The sequence below is a fragment of the Psammomys obesus genome, unplaced genomic scaffold (genome assembly GCF_907164565.1).
Source record: "Psammomys obesus unplaced genomic scaffold, mPsaObe1.curated_primary_1811, whole genome shotgun sequence".
NCBI classification, from domain to species: Eukaryota; Metazoa; Chordata; class Mammalia; order Rodentia; family Muridae; genus Psammomys; species Psammomys obesus.
In genome coordinates, this window is record NW_026594263.1 from 418,270 (window position 1) to 437,764 (window position 19,495).

The window sequence follows — 19,495 nt, forward strand, 5'->3', positions numbered from 1 at the left end:
GAAGAAGAAGAAGAAGAAGAAGAAGAAGAAGAAGAAGAAGAAGAAGACACATCCAAGAAGAGCAGAGGGTTGGAAAAAAAATTAAAAAACTCAGGGCTGAAATCAATAAATTAGAAAAAAAATTCAAGGAATTAACGAAACTAAGAGCTGGTACTTTGAGAAAATCAGCAAGATAGACACTTTTGTAGCCAAACTAATTAAAAGGCAGAGAGACACTATACAAATTAGCAAAATCAGAAATGAAAAGGAGGACATAACTGCAGACCTTGAAGAAATTTAAAGGATCATTAGTTCTTACTTCAAAAGCCTATATGCCACAAAATTTGAAAACTTAAATGAAATGGACAATTGTCTTCATCAATTCCATTTACCAAACCTAAACCAAGATCGGATAAATAGATAAATGGTCCAATATCCCCCAAGGAAATAGAAGCAGTCATCAAAAGTCTTCCTGCCAAGAAAAAAGCCCAGTGCCTGATAGTTTCAGCACAGAATTCTGACAGACCTTCAAAGAGGAGCTGACACCAATACTCTTCAAACTATTCCACAAAATAGAAAAAGAAGGAACATTACCACATTCATTCTATGAGGCCACAGTAACCTTGATACCTAAACCACACAAAGACCCAACAAAAAAGGAGAATTTCAGATCTATCTCTCTTATGAGCATTGATGCAAAAATACTCAATAAAATATTTGCAAACCAAATCCAAGAACACATAAAAGATATCAGCTACTATGACCAAATAGGCTTCATCCCAGGCTTGCAGGAGTGGTTCAGTATAGGAAATTCCATCAATGTAATCCACCACATAAACAGAAGGAAAAGGAACTATATGATCTTCTCCTTAGATGTTGAAATAAAATTTGACATAATACAATACCCATTCATGTTTAAAGTCTTGGAGAGATCAGGGATAAAAGGCACATATCTAAACATAGTAGAGGCAATATAGAGCAAGCCAACATCAAACTAAACAGAGAGAAACTTAAATAAATCCCACTGAAATCAGGGACAAGGCAAGGCTGCCCACTATCTACTCAACATAGTACTTGAAGTCCTAGATAGAGCAATAAGACAACCAAAGGATATCAAGGGAATATGCATTGGAAAGGAAGAAATCCAAGTATCACTATTTGCAGATGATATGAAAGCATACACGGGTGACCCTGAAAATTTTACCAGAGAACTCCTTCAGCTGAAAAATGCCTTCAGTAACGTGGCTGGATACAAATTAACTAAAAAAATTCATTAGCTCTCCTGTATACAAAAGACAAAAGGGCTGAGAAAGAAATTAAGAAAACTACACCCTTCACAATAGCCACAAATAACATAAAGTGCCTTGGTGTGACTCTAACCAAGCAATTGAAAGACCTGTATGAAAGAAAAAAAAACCTTCATGTCTCTGAAGAAAGAAATTGAAGAAGACATCAGAAGATGGAAAGATCGCTCATGCTCATGGATTGGTAGGATTAAAATAGTAAAAACGGCCATCATAACAAAAACAATCTCCAGTTTCATTGCAATTTCCGTCAAAATATTAGCACAATCCCTTACTGATATTGAAAGAACACTTCTCAATTTCATATGGAAAAACAAAAAATAAAAAACAGAATAGCTAAAACAATCCTCTAAAATAAAATATCTGGAGGTATCTCCATCCTTGATATCAAGCTGTTCTGTAGAGCAACATTAATAAAAAGCTATATGGTACTGGCATAGAAACAGAATGGTGGATCAATAGAATCAAATAGAAGACCCAGAAATAATCCCACACACTTAATGGACACTTGATTTTTGACAAAGATGCCAGTATCATGCAATGGAAAAAAGATAGCATCTTCAACAAATGGTGCTGGTCTAACTGGATATCAAATTGTAGAAAAATGCAAATTGATCCATATCTATCACCCTGCACAAAACTAAGTCCAAGTGGATCAAAGACTTTGAGGTAAAACCAGACACACTAAACCTGTTTGGAAGAAAAAGTAGAGAAGAGCCTTGAACTCATTGGCACAGGAGACAACTTCCTGAAGAGAACACCAACAGCTCTAAGATCAACAATCAATAAACGGGACCTCATGAAACTGAAAAGCTTCTGTAAAGCAAAGGACACTATCTTCAGAACTTAACGATTGCCTACAGACAGGGAAAGATCTTCTCCAACCCTTTATCTGACAGAGGGATATTATGCAGAATATATAAAGAATTCTAGAAGCTAAACACCAACTAACCAAGTAACCCAATTAAAAAATGTGGTACAGAGATAAACAGAGAATTCTCAATAAAGGAATAGTTAATGACAGAGAAACGCTTAAATGTTCAAAGTCCTTGGCCATCAGGGAAATGCAAATCAATACAACCCTGAGATTTCATCTTACACCCATCAGAATGGCTAAGATCAAAAACTCAAGTGAGAACACATCCTGGAGAGGATGTGGAGAAAGGGGAATCCTCTTCCATTGCTGGTGGGAATGCAAACTTGTACAACCACTTTGGAAATCAATCTGGCACTTTCTCAAACAATTAGGAATAGAGCTTCCTCAAGATCCAGCTGTACCACTCCTAGGCATATATCCAAAGTATGCTCAAGTATACAACAAGGACATTTGCTCAACCTTGTCTGTAGCATTTCTGTTCATCATAACCAGAAGCTGGAAACAACCTAGATGGAAACAACCTCCATTCCTCAATGGAGGAATGGATACAGAAATTGTGATACATTTGCACAGTGGAATACCGCTCAGCTATTAAAAACAAGGAAATCATGAAATTTGCAGGCAAATGGTGGAAACTAGGAACGATCGTTTTGAGAGGTATCCCAGAAGCAGAAATACATATGTGGTATATATATGCTCACTTATAAGTAAATATTAGCCATATAATATAGTATAAACTTACTAAAATTTATACCCCTAAAGGAGATAAACAAGGAAGAGCCTAGGAAAGAAGCTGAATCCTCATTCAGAAGGACAAACATGATAGCCATTGGAAGCAGGAGAAAACAGGGAATAGGACAGGAGCCTCCCACAGAGAGCCTCTGAAAGACTCTATTGATAGAGGTATTGAAGCTGAGGTTGAGATCCATAGCCAAACTTTGGGCAGAGGGCATGGAATATTGTGAAAGAAGGGGAAGATAGAAAGACCTGGAGGGGACAGGAACTCCAAAAGGAGACCAACAGAGCTATAAAAACTGAGCCCTCAGGGCCCTTCATATACTGATACCCCAACCCATGACAATGCATGGGGAGGACCTAAACCCCTGCTCAAATGTAGCCCATAGACTCAGTCTCCAAGTGGTTTCCTAGTAAGGGGAGCAGGGGCTGTCTCTGCCATGAACTCAGTGAAAGACTCTTTGATCACCTACCCCTGAAGAGGGGTGCAGCCTTGTCAGGCCACAGAGGATGACAATCCAACCAGTCTTGATGAGACCTGATAGGATAGGGTCCGATAGAAGGGGAGGAGGTCCTCCCCTATGAGTGGACTTGGAGAGGGTCATAGGGGGAGAAGAGGGAGGGAAGGTGGGATTGTGAGATGTGGGAGGGGGCCACAGGAAGGATACAATTGAATAAATTGCAATAAATGATAATAATAATTTTAAAAAGAAAAGAGACTTCAAATATATGGTCATTTTTGTAGGGCACAATTCATTAAAAACTCTTTTCCTTTTCCATTTCACCCAATTTTTTTCCTTATTTTAATAACACACACACACAGGTACACACACTCCCTCCACACACACACACACTTTGCACACAGACACCACACACACAGACTAATGTACATTTTCTTGTGGTCACAGATTTAATTCCTTTGGAATCTGCCTTTATCTAGAAACTTGAAAAGGAAAGATAAAATACTGTATGAGACAATATGGGCTTCCCTAATAGTCTTGCCTGAGAGTATAGTGAAGGAGGAAGGCCTCACATCTTTATTGCTCCTTTCAGCCACTTCTCAACTGTCCCTTTAAGCCATTAACACTTGCCCTGAGCTCTTCTCTATGGAGGCTGAGCAAAGAAACTCTTCAGCAATCTCTGATCCCCTTAACTACCTCCCTAAATTCACTCTACAGTAATTTGATCCCCTGGTGGAAATCAAGCAGATGTAATTTAGCTCATGTTCTCTGCAGTCTCCTCCAACAAAACACACTTCTTGTGCTAGTTCTCCTCACAGGGTGCAAAACCCCCATTATAATTATGTGTTGAAATTCTCATTTCTATACATGCATGTGAGTGAACTTGTACAATTCAGTACACAGACATTCATAAATAATTGTGGGGAATTTGATGATTACACACATTCTCACAGTCTCCATTATCTAGGATTTCTTTATGTATGCAGAATGGTAGTACATTGGGGGAGGGAAGATAAAGAATTGGGAATCAGGAAAATTCCCATAAGAATTCCACCTCTGCCACATACTTACTGTGTAACTTTCGGCAAAACACTTCATCATTTTACAACTCATGTTCCTCATCTGAATTATAATATTGGCTATTGTGAGAAACAGTGTATAATTGATCCTTGTAAAGTATCTGGTACATAGTTGGTTCCCTGTAAATAAAAGGCCTTTTTCTGCTTTTCATTTCCAATGTAGTGTAATATAAGGTGGAAAGTGGGAAAATGGGAAGAGTGTGGTTTTGTAATTGGACATGGAGTCAAATTCCAATTCTGCTATTTGGCAAAACCATAGATGACATCATCAAGCTCCTAGACCTGGACCTGTTTCTTCTTCTGTTATATATACAGTATATATTCCCTACAGGTAAAAGCTACGGGACCATAGTAGGTTTTCATTTATAGTTATTCATGATGGACAGGAGTCTGCTCTTCATTTTAGGTGCAGCATACATACTATTGCCAAGCCCCTTCCTGAAGTTCTATCCTTTCTTTGGGTGTATGATAACAATGGCCGTAGACTAACGCGGGCTAACTGAGGCATATCTGCACTTGCAAGTGATGATATGTTATCTGGAAACAGGAAATTGCCTCACATATTAGCATTTTGTTTTCTTATGTTCAGCCCTTCTTTCTTGCTACACCCCCACCATTTTCATCTTCCTAACAGAACACTGGCTGCCATGCTCTCTGTACAGAACCTGCCAGCCGTATACCTATGCCATCACTGATGTGGAAGACACTAGTTATTGCAAGCTATGTTTTGTCATTTATTCAATGATAAGTGGTCAGACGTGATGTCTATTTTTTTTTTTTTTGCAGACCTATTTTAGGCTGCACACTACTGTCCATCTTTGTGCCTCTGCAGACCCTCGGTATGATAGGAAACTTAATCTGCCACGATGGTACCACATGGTTGCTCCTTCAGGAGGCTGCTTTGTCTTATCAGTTCATCATTAGCTAGAGCTTGCTCAGGGCTCATTTGCTGCTGTTGATAAATGCATTTGTCACGGTTCATCTTTGTGGTAGGATTTGAATAATACTAAGAGGCTCTTGGCTCAAATATTATTTCCTCCCTCCGTGGTGACTGTGCCTGAAATGCATATGAGAAACATTCCTTAAACTTTCTTTAGCATAAAAAAAAAGTTACAGCGTTAATGTCACTCTACAGAGAAATGGTGTGAGTCATTATCAGCTATTAATACTTATAGCCAGAACTGCATTGGAATTCTGCTTCTGTTTAACTACAATTTTAGGCTGGCTGCTAATTTTGAGCCTGTTTCCTGTTCTGTTAAAAAAAAAAAGATGGGGATAATAATAGATGGAGATAGGTATATAAAACACATGGTAAATGTTTAAAGACCAGTAGTTTAAACCAGGTGCATGCCTATAATCCCAGCATTCAGGGAGGCAGAGGCAGGGAAATCTCTGTGAGTTTGAGGCCAGCCTGGTCTTCAAAGATATTCCAGGACAGAGAAACCTTGCTTCAAAACCACCATCACCACCACCCCTCTACAAAAAAAAAAAAAAAAAAAAAAGGATAGTAGATGAGTAACTGTTTCAACCAGTAAGGAGAGTAGCACTCTGAGAGAGTATTAGGATTAATCAACTCAGTTATCAGGAATCAAGAATCAAGTGAGATCTGGTTCAGGGCCATTCCCAAGAGCAAAGGCCCTACTTGAACAGGGATGTAGCAAAGGATACTATGGAAACACTGAAGGCCCAGAATCAGAAGAGAAGAGTAGGAAAGGAGGCGGGAGAGAATTGAAATACATTAGCAGGCACTTTCCAACAAGAACAGCATAGTCTCACTCAGAGTGGGATGTATTGTGAAGGAATGAGATCTGGCACTGCCCATCCTCCAGCAGAAGTGGGTGCTAGCATTTCTAGTCAGCTCCCTGACAGTGGTGATGCCCCTGATCAGCAGCAGACTTAACTCTTAGTAGCGGGCAACTGTTGTACTGTAAAAACTATTCTTCAGTAAGACATGGGGATAAGGTATGGACAGATAGCAAGTTACTCATTATGGAAAGACATTGACACAGTCAGTATCAACAATCTGGCTCTCAGCTTTGGAAACTTTGAAATTTAACTGGTAGTATAACCGGAGACTGGGCTCCTGGGGACTGACTCAGATTTAACCAAATTCACAGGAGACCAATATGTAAACCAGAATGCCAATTGATTAATTTATAATGAGAAGTATAATCTCCAAATGGACCTGATACTAGTGTTTGCTGATGAGTGCATTATCTCCCTGTAGGCATATTTACATGAGTAGCTAAATGAAAATAAGAAGGTTGCTTAGTGAGGATGGACTCAGAGCAAGGAGATGCTTAATGGTTCACGTCACAAAGCTATAGAAACATGATGTCTCCATTTCATAATTGGGCTAGACCTCCAAAAAAAATCTGGTGATGTTAGCCTCCTCACTAGTCTTTATTTAAAACAATCTGGATGATTTTTTTAAACCAAGATCTGATATATTATTCATTTGTTCCACTAGCTTCAATATAAATTTATTCTTAGGGGATGGAGAGATGGTTCACTGGCTGCTCTTCCAAGGACCAGGATTCAATTCCCAGCACCATTGTGGCAGCTCACAACTGCCTGTAATTCTGGTTCCAGGGGATCCAATGCCATCTTCTGACCTTCATAAGCACCAGACATTCACATGATACACATTACACATACAGGCAGGCAAAACAAACATACATGTCAAAGAAAATTAAAAAAATTAAAATCTACAATTTAAATTCATTAATAACAAAAAGTATAAAATATATAGAAATGTTTAAAAATAATTTAATATCTATATGTCCACCTTCTATATTTAACAAGTTACTCATGTCAAATTTGCCTTATGTGTGTGTTCATATGTGATATGTATATTGATTCTGCATGTTTTAAACTCTCCATGTTCCACTTACGTCCCTAGTTTCATTTTCCTTAACTCTCCTTTGGTAGCTTATATTCCAGCCATAACTAACTCCTTTATGTTAGTTTCCTGATTATTCTCTGTTGTCCTCATATGCTATTACTTGTGCCTGAATATAATCTTTATCCTCTATATACCACTTCGATTTTATCTTTTTTATTACTACTTCGTTCTTTCTGGTTTTTTGTTTGTTTGTTGTTTTTCTTTTGAAACAGGGTTTCTCTGTGTATCCTTGGCTGCCCTGGACTCACTTTGTAAACGAGGCTGGACTCAAACTTACAGAGATCTGCCTGTCTCTGCCTTTCTGAGTGCTGGGATTACAGAAGTGTGCCACCATGCCTGGCTTACTTACTTTTATAGTGCTGGGGATGGAGCCAGAGCCTCACACATGCTAGTAAAGTTTTCTACCACTAAGTTTCATTTTCAGACCTTTGATTTTCTCTTGTATTACCTCCTTTTCACCCTCTAGGTTTCAACCATTTTATGCTTAGAAGTCCTGATGTAATTGCAGGTTTCCAGCACTTCTATTTTACGCCTCCATGCCTTTTCCTGTGTTGTTCTTTCCCTAGAAAGGTATTAATCCTCTTGAACTCAGCACAGGTATACACTTTCCTTATTTCCTAGTCTGGATGAGGGAATCTTCTCTACTATTCACTATTGGCCTGTGTAAACTTCTATTGTTATTCAGTAATGCAATGATTGCTTCTTACTCTTCGAAGTTAATTCATGAGCTTTTAGACAGCATAGTTGATATTTTATCTGACTTACATTTAGCTCATAACATATAGATGTGAGATAAGTATTTAAGAAATAATACATGATAAAATGAGTAAACATCTCTCCATATTTATTTTTGTAGATATCTGAAAAAATACCTCCTTTCTTTTGATCACATTTTCTTCAAAGAACAATAGAGTTGATTTTAATTCAAGTAATATTGCTTAATTGGATTTTGACTGTTCTCCATTAACAAACACACACTTTCTGGAATTATTATTCTATTTCTTATAGATGGCTGAAACTACTCTAGTTTTTTTTGTTTGTTTGTTTGTTTGTTTTCTGAGGGGCTACTTTACATCTCAAAGGTTAACATCATTGACATTGGGGGATATTTTTCTGCTTGTCCCATACCTATTCCAAATGGCTTCTAAAGTTTCTTTTAATACTATTTTAGCTGGTGTTTGATACATGGTGTTAAGTTTCCTGTAGGCTTCACTGGGGTCCTAAAAATATCAAGAATAGAATAAATCTATGTTTAATCATGGGAAATACTATTAAATAAATGTTTGGCCAAGAATTAAGAGAAGAGAGTGATTGGGAATGTGGTGGAAATTAGACTGAACCAAAGAGTAACTAAGACTGAACTTATAAACAGCATGCTCTCTGATTATTACTGAAATGTAACAACTTCGATGTTGTAGAACTCCTGGGCCCCTAAATTTGTCGAATAACAATATTTAACATGATTTTCACCATCTGCTAAGCAGGGCCCTAAGTTATTTGTATGTGAGCTTTTGACCATCTGAACAACTCCGTGAGGTCATAACTATTACTCCCATTTTACAATTTATAAAGAAATTGAGGCATAGAGAATTAAATTCTAAAGGTTAAAAGCTGTTTAGAAGCTGTGCCTGATAGTGCATATCTTTAATTAACTGTAATCTCAGCTAGGCAATAGGCTTGCTCCAACTTCAAAACTGGCCTCATCTACATAGTTTCTAGGCTGGACAGGACTACATAGGAAGACCCTGTCCAAAAATCAAATCATAAATAAATTCTGAACTACCTGTCAGCAGGCATATTATTTCAGCATACTTCTGTGTATATTTGAGAATCCAGTAAGATGGTATTGGCAGAAATGTATACTGAAATACAAATAAATCATGCACCAACAGTGAATACGGGTAAATTTTCAAGGTGGGTTAGCCTCATTCTAGTTGCTGTGAAGAGAAGATAGGTGATGTTGTTAGGGTCATGAATCATGCTGGCATATCAGTTAGGTCAAACCTGATTTGCACAAGGTGAAAGAAAAAGCCTCGGTTTCCAGGTGTGTGGAGATGGTAATTCTGTTGTAATTATCAAAATTGCTTACAGGAGGCATCTTGTGCAGTGTGTTATCCTATGTTAACTGTAGGAAAGACACTGACACCTATAGAGCTTGCTGTGACCAAGGAAAGGGAAATGTGGCCATTTGGGACAACTAAGAAAAATAAATAAATAAAGGGAGTAATTGAGGACGCGCTTTGCTTGTCCTTCCCCTTTAAAACAAACCAAACCAAACCAGGAAGCATCTAATCACAGCACTACCCACCTACTCAGAGCTCACTCCCTTTGGACCTGCGGCTCTTTAAAAAGCACTTTCCCAGCTTCCTACCAATAAAGCCCAAACTCCCCTCCAGGCAAATGAGAGGGAACGAGGCTCATCCGTGCCTTTCAAAGCGAACCCGAATCAGAACTGAAAACTAGCAACCGGGCGCATTCACCAGCTTCTTGCCTAAGCGTTCCTGCTGAAGGGGATCAGACACACCTGGCCACTCAAGCCCAGAGTCTGGCCCGTGAGGCTTTTCCCATCCAGTGACCCTTTTAGGAGGCGGCTCCCGCAGTGTCCTCTCTTCTTCCCTCTCTCCTTCTCCAAGCTACCTCTCCCGCGCCCCACCCCCCCGCCGGCTGGGCGGAGCTTCGCGCCAGCGTCCCCCTAGCCCGACGCGTCTGAGGCGGCAGCAGCAGTCGCAAGTGAGCATCCACAGCGCCTGCAGGGGCTGCGTCTGCAGCAGACGGGTCGCTGACGTCGCGTGCCGGGCCAGGGCAGCCCGCGACCTCGCTGGTCCCCGGGGGGCCTCCCGCCTGTCCCGCCTGGCTCGTCTCCCCCGCCACCCCTCGCTCCGGGCCCGGGTCTCCCAGCTGCCGAGTGCACGCCATGGGGCTGGCGCTCAGGCTCCGCTGCCGCGACGGCTGCGGGGCCGCCCGGCTGCTGGCTTGGGGCTTCCTTCTAGCTCTGAGTCCTCAAGCGCCCGCCTCCCGGGGCGCCGAGGCCGTGTGGACCGCGTACCTGAATGTGTCCTGGCGGGTCCCGCACACCGGAGTGAACCGCACCGTGTGGGAGCTGAGCGAGGAGGGCGTGTACGGCCAGGACTCGCCGCTCGAGCCCGTCTCCGGCATCCTGGTGCCGCCCGACGGGCCCGGGGCGCTCAACGCTTGTAACCCGCACACGAATTTCACGGTGCCCACGGTTTGGGGGAACGCTGTGCAAGTGTCTTGGCTGGCCCTCATCCAACGCGGCGGCGGCTGCACCTTCGCGGACAAGATCCAACTGGCTTATGAGAAAGGGGCTTCTGGGGCCGTGATCTTTAACTTCCCTGGGACCCGCAATGAGGTCATCCCCATGTCTCACCCGGGTGAGTGCAGACACTCATTTCCGCCTCTTCAAACCTCTAAGGTGTCCAGTTTCCCTTGGTCTCTCTCTGTCTCTCTCTCTCTCCCTCCCTCCTTCTCTCTCTCTCTCTCTCTCTCTCTCTCTCTCTCCCTCTCCTTGCTTGGAAAGAAAAAAGGGTGCCCCTGTTTTTGCCCCCGCTGAGTAGAGTATGATCCTCCCGAGACAAGCCAGGTGTGGGGGTTTGGATAAAAAAAAAAAGTCCTTCAGAATTTAATTTGCCTTTGGTGAAAAAGGGTAAGACAAACGGCGGGTGGGGGGAGCGGACGAAGGCAGAGGCTGGTATAGCGGGGGAGGGGGAGTCTTTGCTTCTTTTCCTAATGTTTCACAGGGGTGCTTTGCCTAGGATTAAGAGTGTGGGAGGGTGGACATTGGCTTTTAAACTATGAGGGAGAGAGAACATTGCCTGGGAATCTCATCGCCGTATAGAAACGGATTTTTCTCTCTCTGGTTTCTCTTCGAATTTCCTACATATCAAGTACAAGATTATATTACAGTACTCAGGTAATCTTATTGTAATTTTTGTGGAAACTTTAGCTTTGGAGTTCTCTGCCCTGTGGTCTTGGATCTCAAGTAGTTCTTGTTATCAGTGCTTTTGTTTGCCTCTTGACAAATCTGATTTAGGTTCTTGAGTTCCAAAGCAGGTGATTAATGTGACTGGAAAAAAAAAATGCCCAGACTTTGTAAAAGTAGTCCAGGTACTTTTGAAATGTGTGGTCATGGCGGGGTGACTATTTCACTACCTTCAGCTACTCTTCCAGAAACCTGTCTGTATGTGATTTGTGGTCCTAGGCCCTGAATGACAAAAGGAAAAAAAGGGGGTGGGGGGGGTGAGACAAGTAATAATGTTATATAGCTGTTAAGAGCTGGACCTAGTCAGACCTTGATTCAAATTTCTGCTCCGGTGCTTACTAGTTCTGTGACCTTGGACAACTTATCCAAACTCCGAGTCTTGGTGTTCTTATCAGTCAAATGAGACAGGATAATGAGAAACCAACCAGTTGTCCACAGGTTTGCCTGTAGGGTAAAAGGAAATAAAACCTTCAAGAGCCTAGAGCAGTGTAATGAAAGGTTAGCAGTCTCTGAAATAAGGACTTCAGTTCTTTAACTTCATGAGGATTTGTGTTTTGCTTACAGTAGTACCACTGGCCCTGCCTGGAGAGGGCTAGAATTGAGTGGGTATGTGGCACAATGGAAAGAGCACTGAACCAGAACTCCAGCCACTTGAGTTTCTATAAGGCCCTTCGCATTGCTCAGCTTGTGACCTTGTGCAAGTTACATGACAAATGGTAGTGTAGGTATAGTGGGTGAGCACAGAGTTGGCAGAGATACATCCAAGACAAGTGATGTGGCCCAGATTGCCTCTAAAATGCTGCTGTTCGTAGATTTAGTATATTGATTAAGAGAGCACACTGTATCTTTCCTAGACGATAATACATTGATTAGAATGCAATTACATTTTAAAGGCTACTAAAGCTGAATAATGAGGCTTAGGAAAATTTAAAGTCTTTATTTGGCTATTTGATTTTACAAGGATTTGACTTTGTCTTCTCCAAATGATATTCATTTGCATGAATGATTTCCAGTTGAAAAATATGTTTTAATTAGAATCCCTGATAAAACTACTGGACTTCTGTTAGGGATATTTATCAGGTAGTTTTAGGAGAGGAAAGTAACTTTTGTTGAACTCCTACTATGTACTAGGCTTTCCACATACATGTTATTATTTATTGACAGGCACTATGGTGTAGTCAGAAAAACAGACATTGTAGTCAAGATTGGCAGTCCAACTCTGGATTTAACGCACAGTAGCTTTGTGACCCTGAACAGATTATTTAACCTTATTGAATCTTGGTTTCCCCATCTATAAAATGTAGATGATATTTAGGTTGTGATAATTACTAAGAATAACGTATAAGCCAGGTAGCAGATGGTAGACATCCACAAATGTTAGCTGTATAAATGAACAAATGTATGATCATCCAGTTACCAATTTGAAGACATGGATATCTAATCAGGCCTATTATGTTTCAGGATCTCCTATAGGAATAAAGAAAGTCCAGTGAAAGAAATAAAGTTCAGTGAAAGATATTTGGATACTTTTGAGGCTTTTTATTACCCAAATTGATGGCACAAACTATATTACTATCAAGCTAACTACCCAAAAAGTTAACAGATTACTTTTGAGGCATAAAATGACAATTCTCTCTCAAACTTCTAGAGAAACTACTTTATTCACATTTGCTATTGAGTATTTGGAAAGTGTTGTGCTATTTGCTTTTCTCTTCTGAGAACAAATCAGGGGTCCCCTGTTTAACCTCTGTTTGAAAAAAAAATGTCTTGGATATAGTGGTGTGTAGGTGGGACTGAGGTTTAAGTTTTAATTCATTATTAAATTAATGAAATGTGAAAAAAGCCATTGCTATCTTTTTTTATTTTATGAACTCTGTCTTCACATACTCTCAGAGGAGCTCCACTTGAATCTTTTGTCCTTTAAATTTGTACAGAATACCTAGGCTCTCCCCTATCATAACTGTAAAATCTTAAACACACAGTGTTTCAAGTGATTGAAATGAGTGGTTTTAAACCATTGCTTTAGTGTTTGTTTACTTATTTGTTTTAGAGGCAAGATCACACTGAATAGGCCAGAGTGGCTTCCAACACACTCTGTAATGCAGTGACTTCAGGCTGGCCTTGAAAACTCATTATTCTACTGCTTCATCCACCCAAGTGCTGGAATTGCAGGCCATTACTATGCCTGGCAGGACCATAACTTTACTTATTTATGTATTTGTTTAATTATGTAAGTGTGTATATATTTTGTTTAGGGGAAATTTTTACAATATTGAGCAATCATTTAGGAAATTAAGGTGTTTTTTTTGTTTTTTGGTTTTTTTTTGTATGTAGATCTCTGATCTTTGAGTTTAAGATCAGCCAGGGCTACACAGAGAACACCCCTCTCTCTCACGCACACACAAATGTAGTGTACTATGAACCCATGCAAATTATGTTTGTATTTTAATTTGGTTGAAAACTATTAAGAAAACCCAGCTTCACATAGCTAAATCATTACAAATGATACATATGAAATAAGAGCTTGATGTGGAATGCCTGAAGGAAAAAAAAAAAAAAATATATATATATATATATATATATATATAACCAAATTTATCCAGAAACTGAGAAGAGAATTCTGAAGAGAATTTGGTAGCAAAGTGTTATTATTCAGAGTCACTTCAAATATGAAAATCAAATGAGAAGCAGCCAAATGTAGAGTAAGCACTGCAGCAATCTAAAATATAGACTTTCATGATGAAGTATGTTAAGCATGCTTTCTCTGTTGCGTAACTGCAACTGTTCTTTCTTGGATCAAGCAGATGGGCCTAAGTCATGCCTCCTGTCTAATTGAGCAGAGCCTAAGGGTTGAAGTCATCTGTGCACTTCTTGTACAATTTGCCTTGCATCAATATGGGCAGGCAGGAATTCATTGAAAGAGCCATTCAGGGTTACGGCGGTCATCCTCTATGACAAATTTACAAGAACATGAAACATATGCAAAAGAGGTGACAGTAGAAGCATTGTTCCTGAGGCCTTTATTTGAAAAAAATGAAAGAACTAAACAATGTAAGCTAATGATTGGATGCTCTTTCATTGTACATAGTTTGGTATATAAAAAATTGCTTATATACTTAAATGTTAAATGATAATACAGTATTTCAGTTAAAAGAATGGGGCCTGCCACTTACTAATTCTAATCTCTAGGGCACTTAGTTTACTTCTCTGAATTCTCTCTTTTGTAAGATAGGCATAAAAATAAAAAAAAAACAAACCTCATAAGGTTGCTAGGATTAAATGAGATAGTGTTGATGAGATGTTCTTTTTAATCCTAGTAAGCTAGTTAAATGTATTTTATAAAATGAAAATTGAGTTCTATGTTTAGAGAACAAAATTTGAAAATGAGCAGCCTATAGACTTCAAAGTCTGTATAACTCAAAATCTTAAACCCTCTAGGCATAAAGTAGATGGGATAGAATTTTTTTCCACAAGGAAAAACTCTTTTGATCTTCTTTGCTTTGACATTCTTTTTTTTAATAGCTCCTTCTCAGTCAAGTTATCAATCTTTTTTCCTTTCCATCCAAAGAAGACTTTAAAATACTGTTTGTTTCCCTGTCTCACTGTGTAGACCAGGCAGTTCTCAAACTCACTGAGATCTGCCTACCTCTGCCTCCCTAGTCCTGAGATTAAAGGCATGGGCCCCCATGCCTGGCCCTGAAATACGGTTTTATGCTGACTCATCACCATCCTATTCCCTTCTTGACTTTCTTTTCTTTTCTTCTAGAAGAGTAGTGTTTTTTTTTTTTTTTAATAAGTTGATTGGTGGACTGGTGGTGATAATTTTACCAATGTGAAATACCATTGACAAATCCCTTTCCAGATATGCCCTTCATATCTCTGCAGTTACTATATTTGACAGTGTGAACTATTCTTGATCTTCTAGTCTCTTGCTTCTCTTCCTATTTTATTAGCTGGTTTATCTACCTCTTCTTTTCCATTGCACCCTGTGCCTCACAGCTCCCCCCTCCCTTTATAAACAGATGCAGCATTCAGTTGATACTATCACTTTAAATATTGTCACACAGTCTCCTTCTCTCTTGTGATAATTAATATCCTGTTTTCTGTTCCCATGTCTTCTCTTAGAGACCAGCAGTTAACTTCCTGATTGGTCTTGTTGCCTCCAGTCATTTTCTTCCTGCACACAGCTCTTCCATGTTGCTACTAGAGCACAGCTCTGATCACATAAATGCCATTGCTTATACATTCTAAAATGCCTTGCTCAGCATAGCATATGCAATTTAATAAATTGGTCCCAAAGTACTTTGAAAACTTTATTCCTCTTCTCTCATATCGATACCAAAATCTACCCTATCCTTTTCTAGCATAATTTGTTTAAATGTACATTTTTAATAATGTTTAATTTGTGTGGCCATGTGGTGTGCATGCCATAGCATACATGTGACACTCAGAGGATGACCTTCAGCAGTCAATCCTCTTCTTTATCCAAGGATCTGGGAGCCCAACTCCAGTAGTCAGGCTTGTGCAGCAAGCTCTTTCACCTGCCATTTGAGCACACTTCTGCTATTAGCCATGTGTTCTTCCTAACTCTGCTTGCCCGAAACCCACTCATCCTTCAAATTTCAATACAAATGCTTCCTTATTCTTCTTTCTTTAAAAATTCTTTGACTTCTTTTTTTTTTTTTTTGAGACAGTCTCACTATGTAGGCCTGACTGGCATGAAACTAGATATATAGGCTAGGCTGGCTTCAAACTCACAGATAGATCCCTGCTTCTGCCTCTTGAGTCTTGGGAATACAGGAAAGTTGCCACCACACCCGGCCAGTTTCATTTTGAATTAACGCACACTCATTACACACATTTATAAGGTTCATTGCAGTGTTTCTACACAGGTTTTTTTTTTTTTTTTTCTGTGCCGGCTATAGCTCACACCTGAAACAAAATAACCTGTTTGTTTAAACAGCACATCATCTCTTTTCATACTTTCTGCCTTTTGCTAGTTTTAATTTGTTCACATATTTTGCCTTCCTGCTAGATGGGAGTCATTTTTGTGATTTGTTAATCTCTAGATTCCTTGTAGGACCATGCATAGAAAGGACTTAAAAACCCAGGTTCACATCAGGAGTGAGAGGAAGACCTCCCTTATCAGTGGACTTGGGGAGGGACATGCGTGAAGAAGGGGGAGGGAGGGTGGAATCAGGAGGGGAGAAGGTAGGGGCTTAAGGGGGGGATACAAAGTGAATAAAGTGTAATTAATAAAATTAAATTAAATTTAAAAAAATCCAAGTTAAGATGTAGCTAATAGACTCAGTCTCCAAGTGGGTTTCCTCGTAAGAGGAGCAGGGGCTGTTTCTGGCATGAACTCAGGGGCAGGTTCTCTGGGGTGTACAGCCTTGCCAGGCCACAGAGGAAGACAATGCAACCAGTCCTGATGAGACCTGATAGACTAGGGTCAGATGGAATGGGAGTAGGACCTCACCTATCAGTGGACTAGGGAAGGGGCATAGGGGAAGACATAGAGAGAGTGGGATTTGAGGAGATGAGGAATAGGGCCACAGCATGGATACAAACTGAATAAACTATAATAAATAAATAAATAAATAAATAAATAAATAAATAAATAAATAACTAAATAAATAAAAGATTTTATCATTAAAAAAAATTCCTTGTAGGAGCATTTGTTCTGGATGTGCTTTAGAAATACTTTTTGTTTTGTTTTGTTTTGTTTTTCTTTTTTTTTTTATTATTTTTTTCTTTTTAGTTACATTTTGTTAACTCTGTGTCCCAGCTGTATCCCGCTCCCTCATTCCCTCCCCAACCCCACACTCCCTCCCTGGTCTCCTCCCTGCCCCTTTCCAAGTCCACTGATAGGGGAGGACCTCCTCCCCTTTCATCTGACCCTGTTTTATCAGGTATCTTCAGGGCTGGCTGCAAAGTCCTCCTCTGTGGCCTAACAGAGTGCTCCTCTCCTGGTGGGGGGGGGGGGTTCAAACAGCCTGCCCTTGAGATCCTGTTAGAAATAGTCCGTGTTCCCCTTACTTTGGAAAACTACTTGGTTACTGAGCTACCATGGGCCACATCCGAGCAGAAGTTCTAGGTTATATCCATAGATGGTCCTTGGTTGAGTGTCAGTCTCAGAAAAGACCCTGTGCCCAGATATGTTTGATCCTTGTAGAGCTCCTATCCTTTCCATATCATACTAACTTCCCTTCTTTCATATGATTCCCTGCACTCTGCCGAGGGTTTGGTTATGAGTCTTAGTGTCTGCTTTGAAACACTGCTAGGTAGAGTCTTTCAGATGCCTTTTGTGGTAGACTCCTGTCATAAGTTCAATGCACATCCCATTTGTCTTTCTAAATGAGGATTAATCACCTTCGCCTGTGTCCACTTTCTTGATTATATTCTTTAGGTGTGTAGATTTCATTATGTTTATCATGTCTTGTAGGTCTATATAAGCGAGTATATACCAAGTTTGTCTTTCTCCTTCTGGGATACTTCACTCAGAATGATCTTTTCTAGATCCCACCACTTGCCTGCAAATTTCATGATTTCCTCCTTTTTGATTGCTGAGTAGTATTCCATTGTGTAAAAATACCACAATTTCTGTATCCATTCCTCCGTTGATGGACATCTGGGTTGTTTCCAAGTTCTGGCTATTACAAATAAAGCTGCTACGAACATGGTTGAACAAATGTCCTTGTTGTGTACTTGAGCAAATTTTGGGTATATACCTAGGAGTGGTATAGCTGGGTCTTGAGGTAGCACTACTCCTAGTTGTCTGAGAAAGCGCCAGATTGACTTCCAAAGTGGTTGAACCAGTTTACATTCCCACCAGCAATGGAGGAGGGTTCCCTTTTCTCCACAACCTCTCCAGCATGTGCTATCACTTGAGTTTTTCATCTTGGCCATTCTGATGGGTGTAAGGTGAAATCTCAGGGTCGTTTTGATTTGCATTTCCCTAATGGCTAATGAGGTTGAGCATTTCTTTAAGTGTTTCTCTGCCATTCGATGTTCCTCTTTCGAGAATTCTCTGTTTAGCTCTGTTCCCCATTTTTTAAGTGGATTACTTGGTTTGTTGCTTTTCTGCTTCTTTAGTTCTTTATATATACTGGATATTAGCCCTCTGTCAGATAAAGGGTTGGTGAAGATTCTTTCCCAATCTGTAGGCTGTCTATTTGTTTTGATGACAGTGTCTTTTGCTTTACAGAAGCTTTTCAGTTTCATGAGGTCCCATTTATTGATTGTTGCTCTTAGAGCCTGTGCTGTTGGTGTTCTGTTCAGGAAGTTGTCTCCTGTGCCAATGAGTTCTAGGCTGTTTCCCACTTTTTTTTCCAACTGATTTAGAGTATCTGGTTTTATGTTGAGGTCCTTGATCCACTTGGACTTTAGTTTTGTGCAGGGTGATAAATATGGATCTATTTTCATTTTTCTGCATGTAGACATCCAGTTGGTCCAGCACCATTTGTTGAAGATGCTGTCTTTTTTCCATTGAATGGATTTGGCTTCTTTGTCAAATATTGAGTATTCATAGGTGTGTGGGTTTATTTCTGGGTCTTCTATGCGATTCCATTGATCCTCCTTTCTGTTTCTATGCCAATACCATGCAGTTTTTATTACTGTTGCCCTGTAGTACAGCTTGAGATCGGGAATGGAGATACCTCCAGATGATCTGTTGTTGTACAGGATCGTTTTGGAGATTCTGGGTGTTTTGTTTCTCCATATGAAGCTGAGAATCTTTTTTTCAAGGTCTGTAAAGAATTGAGTTGGTATTTTGATGGGAATTGCACTGAATCTGTAGATTGCTTTTGGCAGGATGGCCATTTTCACAATGTTAATCCTACCAATCCATGAGCATGGGAGATCTTTCCATCTTCTGAGATCTTCTTCAATTTCTTTCTTCAAAGACTTGAAGTTTTTCTCAAACAGGTCTTTCACTTGCTTGGTTAGAGTCACACCAAGGTACTTTATGTTATTAGTGGCTATTGTGAAGGGTGTTGTTTCCCTAATTTCTTTCTCAGCATTTTTGTCTTTGGTATACAGGAGGGCTTCTGATTTTTTTGAGTTGATTATGTATCCTGCCACTTTGCTGAAGGTGTTTATCAGCTGAAGAAGTAGAAATACTTCTTAAATTGCCTTCCACGTCCAAGAAGTCAAA

The 19,495-nt window shown here is 40.0% G+C and overlaps 1 protein-coding gene across 2 annotated transcripts in view; it reads left to right on the forward strand.

Moving 5' to 3' along the window:
* Positions 1 to 19,495, forward strand: part of Rnf128 (ring finger protein 128) — a 131,635-nt gene that overhangs the window by 44,434 nt on the left and 67,706 nt on the right. Inside the window, exon 1 of one of the 2 annotated variants that reach the window (XM_055618389.1) lies at positions 10,041 to 10,732. The exons of the other annotated variant lie outside the window; for it this stretch is intronic. Coding sequence (XP_055474364.1) covers positions 10,255 to 10,732 — 478 coding nt within the window. The 5' untranslated portion in view covers positions 10,041 to 10,254. Of the gene's footprint in view, positions 1 to 10,040; positions 10,733 to 19,495 lie in introns of those variants that run through there. 2 annotated transcript variants of the gene reach the window in all.